This window comes from Papaver somniferum, chromosome 4, assembly GCF_003573695.1.
Source record: "Papaver somniferum cultivar HN1 chromosome 4, ASM357369v1, whole genome shotgun sequence".
In the NCBI taxonomy this organism is placed as follows: domain Eukaryota; kingdom Viridiplantae; phylum Streptophyta; class Magnoliopsida; order Ranunculales; family Papaveraceae; genus Papaver; species Papaver somniferum.
In genome coordinates, this window is record NC_039361.1 from 123,392,937 (window position 1) to 123,416,412 (window position 23,476).

A 23,476-nucleotide genomic window follows, 5' to 3' on the forward strand; every position below is an offset into this window, starting at 1 on the left:
GTCTAGTAAAAATTGCATTTCTATGTACGTTGATTCAAGAAAATATGAAGGAAGTCAAATTTCACAATAGAAGAAGGATGAAAGACCAAGAAGAACTAATCCAAATCCTAACAAATTTCATCTATCTTGAATCAAATAGAAAGACAAAGCCAACACAAAAAGAAAGAGTTCATAAAAATGTTGAATTTTATGTACGTTAACTCAAAAAAGTCTACACACTTCGTTATACATCTGAAATTGATTTCTGAGACTAAATTGTAAACTAGATAAACTCATCTTTAACAGAAAAAGTTTGAAAAATGTATTGTAATCACAAATAATATGTTCTAAGGCATTACGTCTAGTAAAAATTGCATTTCTATGTACGCTGATTCAAGAAAATATGAAAGAAGTCAAATTTCACAATGGAAGAAGGATAAAAGCCCAGGCAGAACTAATCCAAATTCCTACAAATTTCATCTATTTGAATTAAATTGAAATACAAAGCCAATACAAAAATAAAGAGTTCATAAAAATGTTAGATTTTTTATACGTTAATTCAAAAAAGTCTACACACTTGGTTATACATCTGAAATTGATTTCTGAGACTAAATTGTAAACTAGATAAATTCATCTTTAATAGAAAAAGTTTGAAAAATGTATTGTAATCACAAATAATATGTACTAAGGCATTACGTCTAGTAAAAATTGCATTTCTATGTACGTTGATTCAAGAAAATATGAAGGAAGTCAAATTTCACAATATAAGAAGGATGAAAGACCAAGACGAACTAATCCAAATCCTAACAAATTTCATCTATCTTGAATTAAATAGAAAGACAAAGCCAACACAAAAAGAAAGAGTTCATAAAAATGTTGAATTTTATATACGTTAACTTAAAAAAGTCTACACACTTCGTTATACATCTGAAATTGATTTCTGAGACTAAATTATAAACTAGATAAACTCATCTTTAACAGAAAAAGTTTGAAAAATGTATCATAATCACAAATAATATGCTCTAAGGCATTACGTCTAGTAAAAATTGCATTCTATGTACGTTGATTCAAGAAAATATGAAGGAAGTCAAATTTCACCATATAAGAAGGACGAAAGACCAAGCAGAACTAATCCAAATCCTATCAAATTTCTCTATCTTGAATCAAATAGAAAGACAAAGCCAACACAAAAACAAAGAGTTCATAAAAATGTTGAATTTTATGTATTTCAACTCAAAAAAGTCTACACACTTCATTATACATCTGAAATTGATTTCTGAGACTAAATTGTAAACTAGATAAACTCATCTTTAACTGGAAAAGTTTGAAAAATGTATTGTAATCACAAATAATATGTTCTAAGGAATTACGTCTAGTAAAAATTGCATTTCTGTGTACGTTGATTCAAGAAAAAATGAAGGAAGTCAAATTTCACAATAGAAGAAGGATAAAAGCCCAGGCAGAACTAATCCAAATTCCAACAAATTTCATCTATTTGAATTAAATTGAAAGACAAAGACAATTAAAAAATAAAGAGTTCATAAAAATGTTAGATTTTTTATACGTTAACTCAAAAAAGTCTACACACTTCGTTATACATCTGAAATTGATTTCTGAGACTAAATTGTAAACTAGGTAAACTCATCATTAACAGAAAAAGTTTGAAAAATGTATTGTAATCACAAATAATATGTTCTAAGACATTACGTCTAGTAAAAATTGCATTTCTATGTACGTTAATTCAAGAAAATATGAAGTCAAATTTCACAATAGAAGAAGGACGAGAGACCAAGCAGAACTAATCCAAATCCTAACAAATTTCTCTATATTGAATCAAATAGAAAGACAAAGCCAACACAAAATGAAAGAGTTCATAAAAATGTTGAATTTTATATACGTAAACTAAAAAAAGTCTACACACTTCGTTATACATCTGAAATTGATTTCTGAGACTAAATTGTAAACTAGATAAACTCATCTTTAACAGAAAAAGTTTGAAAAATGTATCATAATCACAAATAATATGCTCTAAGGCATTACGTCTAGTAAAAATTGCATTCTATGTACGTTGATTCAAGAAAATATGAAGGAAGTCAAATTTCACCATATAAGAAGGACGAAAGACCAAGCAGAACTAATCCAAATCCTAACAAATTTCTCTATCTTTAATCAAATAGAAAGACAAAGCCAACACAAAAAGAGTGTGTTCATAAAAATGTTGAATTTTATATATGTTAACTCAAAAAGTCTACACACTTCGTTATACGTCTGAAATTGATTCTGAGACTAAATTGTAAACTAGATAAACTCATCTTTAAAAGAAAACGTTTGAAAAATGTATTGTAATCACAAATAATATGTTCTAAGGCATTACGTCTAGTAAAAATTGCATTTTTATGTACGTTGATTCAAGAAAATATGAAGGAAGTCAAATTTCACAATAGAAGAAGGATGAAAGACCAAGAAGAACTAATCCAAATCCTAACAAATTTCATCTATCTTGAATCAAATAGAAAGACAAAGCCAACACAAAAAGAAAGAGTTCATAAAAATGTTGAATTTTATGTACGTTAACTCAAAAAAGTCTACACACTTCGTTATACATCTGAAATTGATTTCTGAGACTAAATTGTAAACTAGATAAACTCATCTTTAACTGAAAAAGTTTGAAAAATGTATAGTAATCCCAAATAATATGTTCTAAGGCATTACGTCTAGTAAAAATTGCATTTCTGTGTACGTTGATTCAAGAAAATATGAAGGAAGTCAAATTTCACAATAGAAGAAGGATAAAAGCCCAGGCAGAACTAATCCAAATTCCAACAAATTTCATCTATTTGAATTAAATTGAAAGACAAAGCCAATACAAAAATAAAGAGTTCATAAAAATGTTAGATTTTTCATACGTTAACTCAAAAAAGTCTACACACTTCGTTATACATCTGAATTGATTTCTGAGACTAAATTGTAAACTAGATAAACTCATCTTTAACAGAAAAAGTTTGAAAAATGTATTGTAATCACAAATAATATGTTCTAAGACATTACGTCTAGTAAAAATTGCATTTCTATGTACGTTGATTCAAGAAAATATGAAGGAAGTCAAATTTCATAATAGAAGAAGGACGAAAGACCAAGCCGAACTAATCCAAATCCTAACTAATTTCTCTATCTTGAATCAAATAGAAAGACAAATCCAACACAAAAAGAGAGTGTTCATAAAAATGTTGAATTTTATATATGTTAACTCAAAAGGTCTACATACTTCGTTATACTTCTGAAATTGATATCTGAGACTAAATTGTAAACTAGATAAACTCATCTTTAACAGAAAAAGTTTGAAAAATGTATTGTAATCACAAATAATATGTTCTAAGGCATTATGTCTAGTAAAAATTGTATTTCTATGTACGTTGATTCAAGAAAATATGAAGGAAGTCAAATTTTACAATAGAAGAAGGATGAAAGACCAAGAAGAACTAATCCAAATCCTAACAAATTTCATCTATCTAGAATCAAATAGAAAGACAATGCCAACACAAAATGAAAGAGTTCATAAAAATGTTGAATTTTATATACGTTAACTCAAAAAAGTCTACACACTTCGTTATACGTCGGACATTGATATCTGAGACTAAATTGTAAACTAAATAAACTCATCTTTAAAAGAAAAAGTTTTAAAAATGTATTGTAATCACAAATAATATGTTCTAAGACATTACGTCTAGTAAAATTTGCATTTCTATGTACGTTGATTCAAGAAAATATGAAGGAAGTCAAATTTCACAATAGAAGAAGGATGAAAGACCAAGAAGAACTAATCCAAATCCTAACAAATTTCATCTATCTTGAATTAAATAGAAAGACAAAGCCAACACAAAATGAAAAAGTTCATAAAAATGTTGAATTTTATATACGTTAACTAAAAAAAGTCTACACACTTCCTTATACATCTGAAATTGATTTCTGAGACTAAATTGTAAACTAGATAAACTGATCTTTAACAGAAAAAGTTTGAAAAATGTATCGTAATCACAAATAATATGCTCTAAGGCATTACGTCTAGTAAAAATTGTATTTTATGTACGTTGATTCAAGAAAATATGAAGGAAGTCAAATTTCACCATATAAGAAGGACGAAATACCAAGCAGAACTAATCCAAATCCTATCAAATTTCTCTATCTTGATTCAAATAAAAAAGACAAAGCCAACACAAAAAGAGAGTGTTCATAAAAATGTTGAATTTTATATATGTTAATTCAAAAAGTCTACACACTTCGTTATACGTCTGACATTGATATCTTAGACTAAATTGTAAACTAGATAAACTCATCTTTAAAAGAAAAAGTTTTAAAAATGTATTGTAATCACAAATAATATGTTCTAAGGCATTACATCTAGTAAAAATTGCATTTCTATGTACGTTGATTCAAGAAAATATGAAGGAAGTCAAATTTCACAATAGAAGAAGGATGAAAGACCAAGAAGAACTAATCCAAATCCTAACAAATTTCATCTATCTTGAATCAAATAGAAAGACAAAGCCAACACAAAAAGAAAGAGTTCATAAAAATGTTGAATTTTATGTACGTTAACTCAAAAATATCTACACACTTCGTTATACATCTGAAATTGATTTCTGAGACTAAATTGTAAACTAGATAAACTCATCTTTAACAGAAAAAGTTTGAAAAATGTATTGTAATCACAAATAATATGTTCTAAGACATTACGTCTAGTAAAAATTGCATTTCTATGTACGTTGATTCAAGAAAATATGAAGGAAGTCAAATTTCACAATATTAGAAGGATGAAAGACCAAGAAGAACTAAACCAAATCCTAACAAATTTCATCTATCTAGAATCAAATAGAAAGACAAAGCCAACACAAAAAGAAAGAGTTCATAAAAATGTTGAATTTTATGTACGTTAACTCAAAAAAAGTCTACACACTTCGTTATACATCTGAAATTGATTTCTGAGACTAAATTGTAAACTAGATAAACTCATCTTTAGCAGAAAAAGTTTGAAAAATGTATTGTAATCACAAATAATATGCTCTAAGACATTACGTCTAGTAAAAATTGCATTTCTATGTACGTTAATTCAAGAAAATATGAAGGAAGTCAAATTTCACAATAAAAGAAGGACGAGAGACCAAGCAGAACTAATCCAAATCCTAACAAATTTCTCTATATTGAATCAAATAGAAATACAAAGCCAACACAAAATGAAAGAGTTCATAAAAATGTTGAATTTTATATACGTAAACTCAAAAAAGTCTACACACATCGTTATACATCTGAAATTGATTTCTGAGACTAAATTGTAAACTAGATAAACTCATCTTTAACAGAAAAAGTTTGAAAAATGTATCATAATCACAAATAATATGCTCTAAGGCATTACGTCTAGTAAAAATTGCATTCTATGTACGTTGATTCAAGAAAATATGAAGGAAGTCAAATTTCACCATATAAGAAGGACGAAAGACCAAGCAGAACTAATCCAAATCCTAACAAATTTCTCTATCTTTAATCAAATAGAAAGACAAAGCCAACACAAAAAGAGTGTGTTCATAAAAATGTTGAATTTTATATATGTTAACTCAAAAAGTCTACACACTTCGTTATACGTCTGAAATTGATTCTGAGACTAAATTGTAAACTAGATAAACTCATCTTTAAAAGAAAACGTTTGAAAAATGTATTGTAATCACAAATAATATGTTCTAAGGCATTACGTCTAGTAAAAATTGCATTTTTATGTACGTTGATTCAAGAAAATATGAAGGAAGTCAAATTTCACAATAGAAGAAGGATGAAAGACCAAGAAGAACTAATCCAAATCCTAACAAATTTCATCTATCTTGAATCAAATAGAAAGACAAAGCCAACACAAAAAGAAAGAGTTCATAAAAATGTTGAATTTTATGTACGTTAACTCAAAAAAGTCTACACACTTCGTTATACATCTGAAATTGATTTCTGAGACTAAATTGTAAACTAGATAAACTCATCTTTAACAGAAAAAGTTTGAAAAATGTATTGTAATCACAAATAATATGTTCTAAGGCATTACGTCTAGTAAAAATTGCATTTCTATGTACGTTGATTCAAGAAAATATGAAAGAAGTCAAATTTCACAATGAAAGAAGGATAAAAGCCCATGCAGAACTAATCCAAATTCCTACAAATTTCATCTATTTGAATTAAATTGAAAGACAAAGCCAATACAAAAATAAAGAGTTCATAAAAATGTTAGATTTTTTATACGTTAATTCAAAAAAGTCTACACACTTGGTTATACATCTGAAATTGATTTCTGAGACTAAATTGTAAACTAGATAAATTCATCTTTAATAGAAAAAGTTTGAAAAATGTATTGTAATCACAAATAATATGTACTAAGGCATTACGTCTAGTAAAAATTGCATTTCTATGTACGTTGATTCAAGAAAATATGAAGGAAGTCAAATTTCACAATATAAGAAGGATGAAAGACCAAGAAGAACTAATCCAAATCCTAATAAATTTCATCTATCTTGAATTAAATAGAAAGACAAAGCCAACACAAAAAGAAAGAGTTCATAAAAATGTTGAATTTTATATACGTTAACTTAAAAAAGTCTACACACTTCGTTATACATCTGAAATTGATTTCTGAGACTAAATTATAAACTAGATAAACTCATCTTTAACAGAAAAAGTTTGAAAAATGTATCATAATCACAAATAATATGCTCTAAGGCATTACGTCTAGTAAAAATTGCATTCTATGTACGTTCATTCAAGAAAATATGAAGGAAGTCAAATTTCACCATATAAGAAGGACGAAAGACCAAGCAGAACTAATCCAAATCCTATCAAATTTCTCTATCTTGAATCAAATAGAAAGACAAAGCCAACACAAAAAGAGAGTGTTCATAAAAATGTTGAATTTTATATATGTTAACTCAAAGAGTCTACACACTTCGTTATACGTCTGAAATTGATATCTGAGACTAAATTGTAAACTAGATAAACTCATCTTTAAAATTAAAATTTTGAAAAATGTATTGTAATCACAAATAATATGTTCTAAGGCATTACGTCTAGTAAAAATTGCATTTCTATGTACGTTGATTCAAGAAAATATGAAGGAAGTCAAATTTCACAATAGAAGAAGGATGAAAGACCAAGAAGAACTAATCCAAATCCTAACAAATTTCATCTATCTTGAATCAAATAGAAAGACAAAGCCAAGACAAAAAGAAAGAGTTCATAAAAATGTTGAATTTTATGTACGTTAACTCAAAAAAAGTCTACACACTTCGTTATACATCTGAAATTGATTTCTGAGACTAAATTGTAAACTAGATAAACTCATCTTTAACTGAAAAAGTTTGAAAAATGTATTGTAATCACAAATAATATGTTCTAAGGCATTAGGTCTAGTAAAAATTGCATTTCTGTGTACGTTGATTCAAGAAAATATGAAGGAAGTCAAATTTCACAATAGAAGAAGGATAAAAGCCCAGGCAGAACTAATCCAAATTCCAACAAATTTCATCTATTTGAATTAAATTGAAAGACAAAGCCAAAACAAAAATAAAAAGTTCATAAAAATGTTAGATTTTTTATATGTTAACTCAAAAAAGTCTACACACTTCGTTATACATCTGAAATTGATTTCTGAGACTAAATTGAAAACTAGGTAAACTCATCTTTAACATAAAAAGTTTGAAAAATGTATTGTAATCACAAATAATATGTTCTAAGACATTACGTCTAGTAAAAATTGCATTTCTATGTACGTTAATTCAAAAAAAATATGAAGTCAAATTTCACAATAGAAGAAGGACGAGAGACCAAGCAGAACTAATCCAAATCCTATCAAATTTCTCTATCTTGAATCAAATAGGATGACAAAGCCAACACAAAAAGAGAGTGTTCATAAAAATGTTGAATTTTATATATGTTAACTCAAAAAGTCTACACACTTCGTTATACGTCTGAAATTGATATCTGAGACTAAATTGTAAACTAGATAAACTCATCTTTAAAATAAAAATTTTGAAAAATGTATTGTAATCACAAATAATATGTTCTAAGGCATTACGTCTAGTAAAAATTGCATTTCTATGTACGTTGATTCAAGAAAATATGAAGGAAGTCAAATTTCACAATAGAAGAAGGATGAAAGACCAAGAAGAACTAATCCAAATCCTAACAAATTTCATCTATCTTGAATCAAATAGAAAGACAAAGCCAACACAAAAACAAAGAGTTCATAAAAATGTTGAATTTTATGTATTTCAACTCAAAAAAGTCTACACACTTCGTTATACATCTGAAATTGATTTCTGAGACTAAATTGTAAACTAGATAAACTCATCTTTAACTGGAAAAGTTTGAAAAAGGTATTGTAATCACAAATAATATGTTCTAAGGAATTACGTCTAGTAAAAATTGCATTTCTGTGTACGTTGATTCAAGAAAAAATGAAGGAAGTCAAATTTCACAATAGAAGAAGGATAAAAGCCCAGGCAGAACTAATCCAAATTCCAACAAATTTCATCTATTTGAATTAAATTGAAAGACAAAGCCAATTAAAAAATAAAGAGTTCATAAAAATGTTAGATTTTTTATACGTTAACTCAAAAAAGTCTACACACTTCGTTATACATCTGAAATTTATTTCTGAGACTAAATTGTAAACTAGATAAACTCATCTTTAACAGAAAAAGTTTGAAAATGTATTGTAATCACAAATAATATGTTCTAAGACATTACGTCTAGTAAAAATTGCATTTCTATGTACGTTGATTCAAGAAAATATGAAGGAAGTCAAATTTCACAATAGAAGAAGGACGAAAGACCAAGCAGAACTAATCCAAATCCTAACAAATTTCTCCATCTTGAATCAAATAGAAAGACAAAGCCAACACAAAAAGAGAGTGTTCATAAAAATGTTGAATTTTATATATGTTAACTCAAAAAGTCTACACACTTCGTTATACGCCTGAAATTGATATCTGAGACTAAATTGTAAACTAGATAAACTCATCTTTAACAGAAAAAGTTTGAAAAATGTATTGTTATCACAAATAATATGTTCCAAGGCATTACGTCTAGTAAAAATTGCATTTCTATGTACGTTGATTCAAGAAAATATGAAGGAAGTCAAATTTCACAATAGAAGAAGGATTAAAGACCAAGAAGAACTAATCCAAATCCTAACAAATTTCATCTATCTTGAATTAAATAGAAAGACAAAGCCAACACAAAAAGAAAGAGTTCATAAAAATGCTGAATTTTATATACGTTAACTCAAAAAAGTCTACACACTTCGTTATACATCTGAAATTGATTTCTGAGATTAAATTGTAAACTAGATAAACTCATCTTTAACAGAAAAAGTTTGAAAAATGTATCATAATCACAAATAATATGCTCTAAGGCATTACGTCTAGTAAAAATTGCATCTTATGTACGTTGATTCAAGAAAATATGAAGTAAGTCAAATTTCACCATATTAGAAGGACGAAAGACCAAGCAGAACTAATCCAAATCCTAACAAATTTCTCTATCTTGAATCAAATAGAAAGACAAAGCCAACACAAAAAGAGAGTGTTCCTAAAAATGTTGAATTTTATATATGTTAACTCAAAAAGTCTACACACTTCGTTATACGTTTGAAATTGATATCTGAGACTAAATTGTAAACTAGATAAACTCATCTTTAAAATAAAAATTTTGAAAAATGTATTGTAATCACAAATAATATGTTCTAAGGCATTACGTCTAGTAAAAATTGCATTTCTATGTACGTTGATTCAAGAAAATATGAAGGAAGTCAAATTTCACAATAGAAGAAGGATGAAAGACCAAGAAGAACTAATCCAAATCCTAACAAATTTCATCTATCTTGAATCAAATAGAAAGACAAAGCCAACACAAAAAGAAAGAGTTCATAAAAATGTTGAATTTTATGTATTTCAACTCAAAAAAGTCTACACACTTCGTTATACATCTGAAATTGATTTCTGAGACTAAATTGTAAACTAGATAAACTCATCTTTAACTGGAAAAGTTTGAAAAATGTATTGTAATCACAAATAATATGTTCTAAGGAATTACGTCTAGTAAAAATTGCATTTCTGTGTACGTTGATTCAAGAAAAAATGAAGGAAGTCAAATTTCACAATAGAAGAAGGATAAAAGCCCAGGCAGAACTAATCCAAATTCCAACAAATTTCATCTATTTGAATTAAATTGAAAGACAAATCCAATTAAAAAATAAAGAGTTCATAAAAATGTTAGATTTTTTATACGTTAACTCAAAAAATTCTACACACTTCGTTATACATCTGAAATTTATTTCTGAGACTAAATTGTAAACTAGATAAACTCATCTTTAAGAGAAAAAGTTTGAAAATGTATTGTAATCACAAATAATATGTTCTAAGACATTACGTCTAGTAAAAATTGCATTTCTATGTACGTTGATTCAAGAAAATATGAAGGAAGTCAAATTTCACAATAGAAGAAGGACGTAAGACCAAGCAGAACTAATCCAAATCCTAACAAATTTCTCCATCTTGAATCAAATAGAAAGACAAAGCCAACACAAAAAGAGAGTGTTTATAAAAATGTTGAATTTTATATATGTTAACTCAAAAAGTCTACACACTTCGTTATACGCCTGAAATTGATATCTGAGACTAAATTGTAAACTAGATAAACTCATCTTTAACAGAAAAAGTTTGAAAAATGTATTGTTATCACAAATAATATGTTCCAAGGCATTACGTCTAGTAAAAATTGCATTTCTATGTACGTTGATTCAAGAAAATATGAAGGAATTCAAATTTCACAATAGAAGAAGGATGAAAGACCAAGAAGAACTAATCCAAATCCTACAAAATTTCATCTATCTAGAATCAAATAGAAAGACATTGCTAACACAAAATGAAAGAGTTCATAAAAATGTTGAATTTTATATACGTTAACTAAAAAAAGTCTACACACTTCGTTATACATCTGAAACTGATTTCTGAGACTAAATTGTAAACTAGATAAACTCATCTTTAACAGAAAAAGTTTGAAAAATGTATCGTAATCCCAAATAATATGCTCTAAGGCATTACGTCTAGTAAAAATTGCATTTCTATGTACGTTGATTCAAGAAAATATGAAGGAAGTCAAATTTCACAATAGAAGAAGGACGAAAGACCAAGCAGAACTAATCCAAATCCTAACAAATTTCTCCATCTTGAATCAAATAGAAAGACAAAGCCAACACAAAAAGAGAGTGTTCATAAAAATGTTGAATTTTATATATGTTAACTCAAAAAGTCTACACACTTCGTTATACGCCTGAAATTGATATCTGAGACTAAATTGTAAACTAGATAAACTCATCTTTAACAGAAAAAGTTTGAAAAATGTATTGTTATCACAAATAATATGTTCCAAGGCATTACGTCTAGTAAAAATTGCATTTCTATGTACGTTGATTCAAGAAAATATGAAGGAAGTCAAATTTCACAATAGAAGAAGGATTAAAGACCAAGAAGAACTAATCCAAATCCTAACAAATTTCATCTATCTTGAATTAAATAGAAAGACAAAGCCAACACAAAAAGAAAGAGTTCATAAAAATGCTGAATTTTATATACGTTAACTCAAAAAAGTCTACACACTTCGTTATACATCTGAAATTGATTTCTGAGATTAAATTGTAAACTAGATAAACTCATCTTTAACAGAAAAAGTTTGAAAAATGTATCATAATCACAAATAATATGCTCTAAGGCATTACGTCTAGTAAAAATTGCATCTTATGTACGTTGATTCAAGAAAATATGAAGTAAGTCAAATTTCACCATATTAGAAGGACGAAAGACCAAGCAGAACTAATCCAAATCCTAACAAATTTCTCTATCTTGAATCAAATAGAAAGACAAAGCCAACACAAAAAGAGAGTGTTCCTAAAAATGTTGAATTTTATATATGTTAACTCAAAAAGTCTACACACTTCGTTATACGTTTGAAATTGATATCTGAGACTAAATTGTAAACTAGATAAACTCATCTTTAAAATAAAAATTTTGAAAAATGTATTGTAATCACAAATAATATGTTCTAAGGCATTACGTCTAGTAAAAATTGCATTTCTATGTACGTTGATTCAAGAAAATATGAAGGAAGTCAAATTTCACAATAGAAGAAGGATGAAAGACCAAGAAGAACTAATCCAAATCCTAACAAATTTCATCTATCTTGAATCAAATAGAAAGACAAAGCCAACACAAAAAGAAAGAGTTCATAAAAATGTTGAATTTTATGTATTTCAACTCAAAAAAGTCTACACACTTCGTTATACATCTGAAATTGATTTCTGAGACTAAATTGTAAACTAGATAAACTCATCTTTAACTGGAAAAGTTTGAAAAATGTATTGTAATCACAAATAATATGTTCTAAGGAATTACGTCTAGTAAAAATTGCATTTCTGTGTACGTTGATTCAAGAAAAAATGAAGGAAGTCAAATTTCACAATAGAAGAAGGATAAAAGCCCAGGCAGAACTAATCCAAATTCCAACAAATTTCATCTATTTGAATTAAATTGAAAGACAAATCCAATTAAAAAATAAAGAGTTCATAAAAATGTTAGATTTTTTATACGTTAACTCAAAAAATTCTACACACTTCGTTATACATCTGAAATTTATTTCTGAGACTAAATTGTAAACTAGATAAACTCATCTTTAAGAGAAAAAGTTTGAAAATGTATTGTAATCACAAATAATATGTTCTAAGACATTACGTCTAGTAAAAATTGCATTTCTATGTACGTTGATTCAAGAAAATATGAAGGAAGTCAAATTTCATAATAGAAGAAGGACGAAAGACCAAGCAGAACTAATCCAAATCCAAACTAATTTCTCTATCTTGAATCAAATAGAAAGACAAATCCAACACAAAAAGAGAGTGTTCATAAAAATGTTGAATTTTATATATGTTAACTCAATAGGTCTACACACTTCGTTATACTTCTGAAATTGATACCTGAGACTAAATTGTAAGCTAGATAAACTCATCTTTAACAGAAAAAGTTTGAAAAATGTATTGTAATCACAAATAATATGTTCTAAGGCATCACGTCTAGTAAAAATTGCATTTCTATGTACGTTAATTCAAGAAAATATGAAGGAATTCAAATTTCACAATAGAAGAAGGATGAAAGACCAAGAAGAACTAATCCAAATCCTAACAAATTTCATCTATCTAGAATCAAATAGAAAGACATTGCTAACACAAAATGAAAGAGTTCATAAAAATGTTGAATTTTATATACGTTAACTAAAAAAAGTCTACACACTTCGTTATACATCTGAAATTGATTTCTGAGACTAAATTGTAAACTAGATAAACTCATCTTTAACAGAAAAAGTTTGAAAAATGTATCGTAATCCCAAATAATATGCTCTAAGGCATTACGTCTAGTAAAAATTGCATTTCTATGTACGTTGATTCAAGAAAATATGAAGGAAGTCAAATTTCACAATAGAAGAAGGACGAAAGACCAAGCAGAACTAATCCAAATCCTAACAAATTTCTCCATCTTGAATCAAATAGAAAGACAAAGCCAACACAAAAAGAGAGTGTTCATAAAAATGTTGAATTTTATATATGTTAACTCAAAAAGTCTACACACTTCGTTATACGCCTGAAATTGATATCTGAGACTAAATTGTAAACTAGATAAACTCATCTTTAACAGAAAAAGTTTGAAAAATGTATTGTTATCACAAATAATATGTTCCAAGGCATTACGTCTAGTAAAAATTGCATTTCTATGTACGTTGATTCAAGAAAATATGAAGGAAGTCAAATTTCACAATAGAAGAAGGATTAAAGACCAAGAAGAACTAATCCAAATCCTAACAAATTTCATCTATCTTGAATTAAATAGAAAGACAAAGCCAACACAAAAAGAAAGAGTTCATAAAAATGCTGAATTTTATATACGTTAACTCAAAAAAGTCTACACACTTCGTTATACATCTGAAATTGATTTCTGAGATTAAATTGTAAACTAGATAAACTCATCTTTAACAGAAAAAGTTTGAAAAATGTATCATAATCACAAATAATATGCTCTAAGGCATTACGTCTAGTAAAAATTGCATTCTATGTACGTTGATTCAAGAAAATATGAAGGAAGTCAAATTTCACCATATTAGAAGGACGAAAGACCAAGCAGAACTAATCCAAATCCTAACAAATTTCTCTATCTTGAATCAAATAGAAAGACAAAGCCAACACAAAAAGATAGTGTTCATAAAAATGTTGAATTTTATATATGTTAACTCAAAAAGTCTACACACTTCGTTATACGTTTGAAATTGATATCTGAGACTAAATTGTAAACTAGATAAACTCATCTTTAAAAGAAAAAGTTTGAAAAATGTATTGTAATCACAAATAATATGTTCTAAGGAATTACGTCTAGTAAAAATTGCATTTCTATGTACGTTGATTCAAGAAAATATGAAGGAAGTCAAATTTCACAATAGAAGAAGGATGAAAGACCAAGAAGAACTAATCCAAATCCTAACAAATTTCATCTATCTTGAATCAAATAGAAAGACAAAGCCAGCACAAAAAGAAAGAGTTCATAAAAATGTTGAATTTTATGTACGTTAACTCAAAAAAGTCTATGGACTTCGTTATACATCTGAAATTGATTTCTGAGACTAAATTGTAAACTAGATAAACTCATCTTTAACTGAAAAAGTTTGAAAAATGTATTGTAATCACAAATAATATGTTCTAAGGCATTACGTCTAGTAAAAATTGCATTTCTGTGTACGTTGATTCAAGAAAATATGAAGGAAGTCAAATTTCTAGAAGAAGGATAAAATCCCAGGCAGAACTAATCCAAATTCCAACAAATTTCATCTACTTGAATTAAATTGAAAGACAAAGCCAATACAAAAATAAAGAGTTCATAAAAATGTTAGATTTTTTATACGTTAACTCAAAAAAGTCTACACACTTCGTTATACATCTGAAATTGATTTCTGAGACTAAATTGCAAACTAGATAAACTCATCTTTAACAGAAAAAGTTTGAAAAATGTATTGTAATCACAAATAATATGTTCTAAGACATTACGTCTAGTAAAAATTGCATTTCTATGTACGTTGATTCAAGAAAATATGAAGGAAGTCAAATTTCATAATAGAAGAAGGACGAAAGACCAAGCAGAACTAATCCAAATCCTAACAATTTCTCTATCTTTAATCAAATACAAAGACAAATCCAACACAAAAAGAGAGTGTTCATAAAAATGTTGAATTTTATATATGTTAACTCAAAAGGTCTACACACTTCGTTATACTTCTGAAATTGATATCTGAGACTAAATTGTAAACTAGATAAACTCATCTTTAACAGAAAAAGTTTGAAAAATGTATTGTAATCACAAGTAATACGTTCTAAGGTATTACGTCTAGTAAAAATTGCATTTCTATGTACGTTGATTCAAGAAAATATGAAGGAAGTCAAATTTCACAATAGAAGAAGGATGAAAGACCAAGAAGAACTAATCCAAATCCTAACAAGTTTTATCTATCTAGAATCAAATAGAAAGACAATGCCAACACAAAATGAAAGAGTTCATAAAAATGTTGAATTTTATATACGTTTACTCCAAAAAGTCTACACACTTCGTTATACATCTGATACTAAATTGTAAACTAGATAAACTCATCTTTAATAGAAAAAGTTTGAAAAATATATCGTAATCACAAATAATATGCTCTAAGGCGTTACGTCTAGTAAAAATTGCATTTCTATGTACGTTGATTCAAGAAAATATGAAGGAAGTCAAATTTCACAATAGAAGAAGGACGAAAGACCAAGCAGAACTAATCCAAATCCTAACAAATTTCTCTATCTTGAATCAAATAGAAAGACAAAGCCAACACAAAAAGAGAGTGTTCATAAAAATTTTGAATTTTATATATGTTAACTCAAAAAGTCTACACACTTCGTTATACGTCTGAAATTGATATCTGAGACTAAATTGTAAACTAGATAAACTCATCTTTAACAGAAAAGTTTGAAAAATGTACTGTAATCACAAATAAAATGTTCTAGGGCATTACGACTAGTAAAAATTGCATTTCTATGTACGTTGATTCAAGAAAATATGAAGGAAGTCAAATTTCACAATAGAAGAAGGATGAAAGACCAAGAAGAACTAACCAAATCCTAACAAATTTCACCTATCTTGAATTAAATAAAAAGACAAAGCAAACACAAAAAGAAAGAGTTCATAAAAATGTTGAATTTTATGTGCGTTAACTCAAAAAAGTCTATACACTTCGTTATACATCTGAAATTGATTTCTGAGACTAAATTGTAAACTAGATAAACTCATCTTTAACAGAAAAGTTTGAAAAATGTATTGTAATCACAAATAATATGTTCTAAGGCATTACGTCTAGTAAAAATTGCATTTCTATGTACGTTGATTGAAGAAAATATGAAGGAAGTCAAATTTCACAATAGAAGAAGTACGAGAGACATAGCAGAACTAATCCAAATCCTAAAAAATTTCTCTATCTTGAATCAAATAGAAAGACAAAGCCAACATAAAAATAAAGTGTTCATAAAAATGTTGAATTTTATATATGTTAACTCAAAAAGTCTACACACTTTGTTATACGTCTGAAATTGATATCTGAGACTAAATTGTAAACTAGATAAACTCATCTTTAACAGAAAAAGTTTGAAAAATGTATTGTAATTACAAATAATATGTTCTAAGGCATTACGTCTAGTAAAAATTGCATTTCTATGTACGTTGATTCAAGAAAATATGAAGGAAGTCAAATTTCACAATAAAAGAAAGATAAAAGCGCAGGCAGAACTAAGCCAAAGTCCAACAAATTTCATCTATTTGAATTAAATTGAAAGACAAAGCCAATACAAAAATAAAGAGTTCATAAAAATGTTGGATTTTTTATTCGTTAACTCAAAAAAGTATACACACTTCGTTATACATCTGAAATTGATTTCTGAGACTAAATTGTAAACTAGATAAACTCATTTTAACAGAAAAAGTTTGAGAAATGTATTGTAATCACAAATAATATGTTCTAAGACATTACGTCTAGTAAAAATTGCATTTCTTTGTACGTTAATTGAAGAAAATATGAAGGAAGTCAAATTTCACAATAGAAGAAGGACGAGAGACATAGCAGAACTAATCCAAATCCTAACAAATTTCTATATCTTGAATCAAATAGAAAGACAAAGCCAACACAAAAAGAAAGTGCTCATAAAAATGTTGAATTTTATATATGTTAACTCAATAAGTCTACACACTTCGTTATACGTCTGAAATTGATATCTGAGACTAAATTGTAAACTAGATAAACTCATCTTTAACAGAAAAAGTTTGAAAAATGTATTGTAATCACAAATAATATGTTCTAAGGCATTACGTCTAGTAAAAATTCCATTTCTATGTACGTTGATTCAAGAAAATATGAAGGAAGTCAAATTTCACAATAGAAGAAAGATAAAAGCCCAGGCAGAACTAATCCAAAGTCCAACAAATTTCATCTATTTGAATTAAATTGAAAGACAAAGCCAATACAAAAATAAAGAGTTCATAAAAATGTTAGATTTTTATACGTTAACTCAAAAAAGTCTACACACTTCGTTATACATCTGAAATTGATTTCTGAGACTAAATTGTAAACTAGATAAACTCATCTTTAACAGAAAAAGTTTGAAAAATGTATTGTAATCACAAATAATATGTTCTTAGGCATTACGTCTAGTAAAAATTGCATTTTTATGTACGTTGATTCAAGAAAATATGAAGGAAGTCAAATTTCACAATAGAAGAAGGATGAAAGACCAAGAAGAACTAATCCAAATCCTAACAAATTTCATCTATCTTGAATCAAATAGAAAGACAAATCCAACACAAAAAGAAAGAGTTCATAAAAATGTTGAATTTTATGTACGTTAACAAAAAAGTCTACACACTTCGTTATACATCTGAAATTGATTTCTGAGACTAAATTGTAAACTAGATAAACTCATCTTTAACAGAAAAAGTTTGAAAAATGTATTGTAATCACAATTAATATGTTTTAAGCCATTACTTCTAGTAAAAGTTGCATTTCTATGTACGTTGATTCAAGAAAATATGAAGGAAGTCAAATTTCACAATAGAAGAAGGATGAAAGACCAGCAAGAACTAATCCAAATTGTCATAAATTTCATCTATTTGAATCAAATTGAAAGACAAAGCCAATACAAAAATAAAGAGTTCATAAAAATGTTGAATTTTGTATACGTTAACTCGAAAAAGTCTATACTCTTCGTTATAAGTCGGAAGTTGATTTCTGAGACTAAATTGTAAACTAGATAAACTCATCTTTAACATAAAGTTTTTGAAAAATGTATTGTAATCACAATTAATATGTTCTAAGGCAGTACGTTGATTCAAGAAAATATGAAGGAAGTCAAATTTAACAATAGAAGAAGGATGAAAGACCAAGAAGAACTAATCCAAATCCTAACAAATTTCATCTATCTTGAATCAAATAGAAAGACAAAGCCAACACAAAAAGAAAGAGTTCATAAAAATGTTGAATTTTATGTACGTTAACTCAAAAAAGTATACACACTTCGTTATACATCTGAAATTGATTTCTGAGACTAAATTGTGAACTAGATAAACTCATCTTTAACTGAAAAAGTTTGAAAAATGTATCGTAATCACAAATAATTTTTTTTTTGTTAAGTCAAAGTTTATTATAACAAAAAAACGTAATTACAAGAATTACAAATTTGGAGCACAAAACTCCCTACCCCCATAAACATAATCACAAGTAATATGTTCTAAGGCATTAAGGAAGAAGAGGAGATTCGTTAAAAAGAGGAAAAAGAATGTCCATTTTTTTCTCTTTTTGGCGATTTTGGAAAACCAATTTTTTCACGTTTAGGGTTTCAAACTTTACGTATTTGGATTATCAGAATCAATTCTTTGATTCATGATGATTCATTCTTCAGTTAACATTCCTAGTAGCTCAAATCAGAGCCATGCTAAAACAGTTTCTTTTGCTGAAAAAGTTAGGGAACGTAAAACCCTAAATCCAACTTCAGTTGATATTTCTTTGTTACCAAACCCTACTCTTGTTGAGGGTGAGCCAGCTTTGTCATTCCTAATGATTATTATCAGGAAGGGTGTAAGCCATTTCAACATAGCTTCATAGCTAGGATGGATGCTACATGTTTAAAGTTTGTGGAGGTTCAAAAAATCCTTGAAAATCAATGGAAACTTAAGAATAGGTGTAAGTTTATACCTATGAGCAAAGGATTCTTTGTTATTATGTTATCATCAGAATTGGACAAGGAGAAGATACGTGCTGAAAAAGTGGTTTGTCAATCAACAAATTCTGAGGTTGATTGATTGGTACCCAGGTTTTAATCCTGATAAACAAAGGACGTCCCATGCAGCTGTTTGGGTACGTTTTCTTGGTCTCCCTATTGAGATATGGACTGAGAGATCATTACTTTCTATTGGGAAAATCCTTGGAACACCAATTATGGTGGATCAAAGAACCCTAAATCTGGAATATGGTCACTTCGCAGCTGTTTTGGTTGATATAGACTTCGCAAAGCATATTCCTGAGCGCATCTCTATCACCGCAGGAGGTAAAAAAATTTGGCAATATGTTGATATACCAAGTTCACCTAAATTCTGTTTATCTTGCAATATTATTGGGCATGTTGAGGGTGAATGCAAAAAGAAGAATAGCATGAAGACTGCTGGTAAGGAAAAACAGATTGTTCATAAACCTACAATCCAAGTTTGGCAAGCAAAATCAGCTAAAACTGATGAGGAAGAGGAGAAGTATTTGAATCTGGATAATATGGAGGATAATAAGGTTGGTGCTTCAGCTGAGGTTTGTGAAGCTCATCTTAGGTTGAAAAACGCAATTGCAGCCAAGGAAGCGCTTGCTGCACGTACACAATCTGCTCATGCAGACCATGCAAAAGTTACGCAAGTGACATCTAATACTCAAATTCAGTCCGAGAAGAAGCAAAACTCTGAAGTTCAGTCCGTGTCTGAGTCGGAAACCCAGACAAGAGTCGTGAACAAACAAAATTTCGTGGCTAAATCTGTGAGCAAAGATGGGATACTAGCCGTGAACAAACCAAAAGCTAAAGAAGATAATGCACGTACAGATTCTATCCATGCAGGCCATGCAGATGCACTTGAAGTTATTGATGAAGCTAATCAGTTGGAAAAGGAGCTTGCTAAATCTGCTGATGAGTTGCGTGAAGCTCAGATGAAGTTTATTTATTGTAAAAATACTATTGCAGCTCAGAAAGATATAGCTTTACGTAAAAATCAGGAAGACATGGCTGCACAGAGTTTTTCTAAAGACGAATGGAATGAAGTGAAAGGAAAGAAATCCCCTAGTAAAGGTACTTATTTCTCTGTTACTCCTTTTGAGAATGATTATACTCCTTTTGTGGATGAGTTGATGCAAACTGAAGTTGTGGTTAAAAACAAATTTGATGTCCTAGCATCTGAGTTAGGCCTTGATAATGATATTATTGAGGAGGAGGAAGAGGAGGAACAATTGGAATCTAGTGACTCAGATGTTAGTATGGGCTCTAAAAATTGGGGTGAGGTTGATGCTGACATTTTAGCAAGGAAAAAAGCTAGGAAAGTTGCCAAACAGGCTGCTAATATTATAGCAAAGCGTTCTTTGCAATCTGATTCAAGTTTGGAATCTTCTCCCAACAAGTCTATTGAGGAATCTCCGAGCCGTGACACTAACATGGAAATTCAAGTGGGGTTGGTTGATCCTGTTTTTGATAAGAATAATATTTTGTCTAAGGAGGAATTAGAGGTGGCAGCACTATTCAGTTGGAAGATGTCCGTGCTCAGTTCATTAGAAGTCCAGCTTTTAGACAAGAATATTTCAAAGAAAAGAGGGAGCAACTGGAAAGAATGAATTCAAATAAAAAATCTCCTAGTAAGTTGTCTACTATTAAGCTTGTTCCTGGATGAAGATGAAAATATCTTGGGTAATTATGCTTTTGATACGGATATTATGGATGAAATTTTTTCTAAGAGCAAATCGGATAGAGTTGGTAGCAGCAGAAGTAAATTGAAAGGAGTTGGCTATAGATATAGGTAGCTTCTTTTAATATAGTAAAATTTGCATTTCTATGTACGTTGATTCAAGAATATATGAAGGAAGTCAAATTTCACTATAGAAGAAGGACGAAAGACCAAGCAGAACTAATCCAAATCCTAACAAATTTCATCTATCTTAAATCTAATAGAAAGACAAAGCCAACACAAAAAGAAAGTATTCATAAAAATGTTGAATTTTATATACGTTAACTCAAAAGTCTACACACTTCGTTATAAGTCGGAAATTGGTTTCTAAGACTAAATTGTAAATTAGATAAACTCATCTTTAACAGAAAAAGTTTAAAAAATATATTGTAATTACAATTAATATGTTCTAAGGCAATACGTCTAGTAAAAATTGCATTTCTATTTACGTTGATTCAAGAAAATATGCAGGAAGTCAAATTTCACAATAGAAGAGGGATGAAAGACCAAGAAGAAATAATCTAAATTCTAACAAATTTCATCTATCTTGAATCAAATAGAAAGACAAAGCCAACACAAAAAGAAAGAGTTCATAAAAATGTTGAGTTTTATATACGTTAACTCAAAAAAGTCTACGCACTTCGTTCTAAGTCTGAAATTGATTTCTGAAACTAAATTGTAAACTAGATAAACTCATCTTTAACAGAAAAAGTTTGAAAAATGTATTGTAATCACAAATAATATGTTCTAAGGCATTACGTCTAGTAAAAATTGCATTTCTATGTATGTTGATTCAAGAAAAAATGAAGGAAGTCAAATTTCAAAATAGAAGAAGGATGAATGACCATGCAGAACTAATCCAAATCCTAACAAATTTCATCTATCTTGAATCGAATAGAAAGTCAAAGCCAACACAAAAAGAAAGAGTTCATAAAAATGTTGAATTTTATATACGTTAACTCAAAAAAGTCTACAAACTTCGGTATAAGTCGGAAATTGATTTCTGAGACTAAATTTTAAACTAGATAAACTCTTCTTTAACAGAAAAAGTTTGAAAAATGTATTTTAATCACAAATTATATGTTCTAAGGAATTCCGTCTAGTAAAAATTGCATTTTTATGTACGTTAATTTAAGGAAATATGAAGGAAGCCAAATTTCACAACAAAAGAAGGATGAAAGACCAGCCAGAACTAATCCAAATTGTAACAAATTTCATCTATTTGAATCAAATTGAAAGACAAAGCCAATACAAAAATAAATAGTTCGTAAAAATGTTGAATTTTTTATACGTTAACTCAAAAAAGTCTACACACTTTGTTATAAGTCAGAAGTTGATTTCCGAGACTAAATTGTAAACAAGATAAACTCATCTTTAACAGAAAAAGTTTGAAAAATGTATTGTAATCACAATTAATATGTTCTAAGGCAATACGTCTAGTAAAATTTGCATTTCTATGTACGTTGGTTCAAGAAAATATGAAAGAAGTCAAATTTCACAATAGAAGAAGGATGAAAGACCAAGAAGAACTAATCCAAATCCTAACAAATTTCATCAATCTTGAATCAAATAGAAAGAAAATGCCAACACAAAAAGAAAGAGTTCATAAAAATGTCGAATTTTATATACGTTAACTCAAAAAAGTCTACACACTTCGTTATACATCTGAAATTGATTTCTGAGACTAAATTGTAAACTAGATAAACTCATCTTTAACAGAAAAAGTTTGAAAAATGTATTGTAATCACAAATAATATGTTCTAAGGCATTACGTCTAGTAAAAATTCCATTTCTATGTACGTTGATTCAAGAAAATATGAAGGAAGTCAAATTTCACAATAGAAGAAAGATAAAAGCCCAGGCAGAACTAATCCAAAGTCCAACAAATTTCATCTATTTGAATTAAATTGAAAGACAAAGCCAATACAAAAATAAAGAGTTCATAAAAATGTTAGATTTTTATACGTTAACTCAAAAAAGTCTACACACTTCGTTATACATCTGAAATTGATTTCTGAGACTAAATTGTAAACTAGATAAACTCATCTTTAACAGAAAAAGTTTGAAAAATGTATTGTAATCACAAATAATATGTTCTTAGGCATTACGTCTAGTAAAAGTTGCATTTCTATGTACGTTGATTCAAGAAAATATGAAGGAAGTCAAATTTCACAATAGAAGAAGGACGAAAGACCAAGCAGAACTAATCTAAATCCTAACAAATTTCATCTATCTCGAATCAAATAGAAAGACAAAGCCAACACAAAAATAAAGAGTTCATAAAAATGTTGAATTTTATGTACGTTAACTCAAAAAAGTCTACACACTTCGTTCTA

General features: G+C 28.5%; 1 protein-coding gene across 1 annotated transcript in view; it reads left to right on the top strand.

The window, feature by feature from the left end:
* The window catches only part of LOC113273076, a 102,631-nt gene that overhangs the window by 76,596 nt on the left and 2,559 nt on the right, over window positions 1–23,476 (top strand). Inside the window, exon 2 of the mRNA XM_026522844.1 lies at window positions 19,892–20,371. Within this exon, the coding sequence (XP_026378629.1) occupies window positions 19,892–20,371 (480 nt within the window). The remainder of the gene's footprint in view (window positions 1–19,891; window positions 20,372–23,476) is intronic.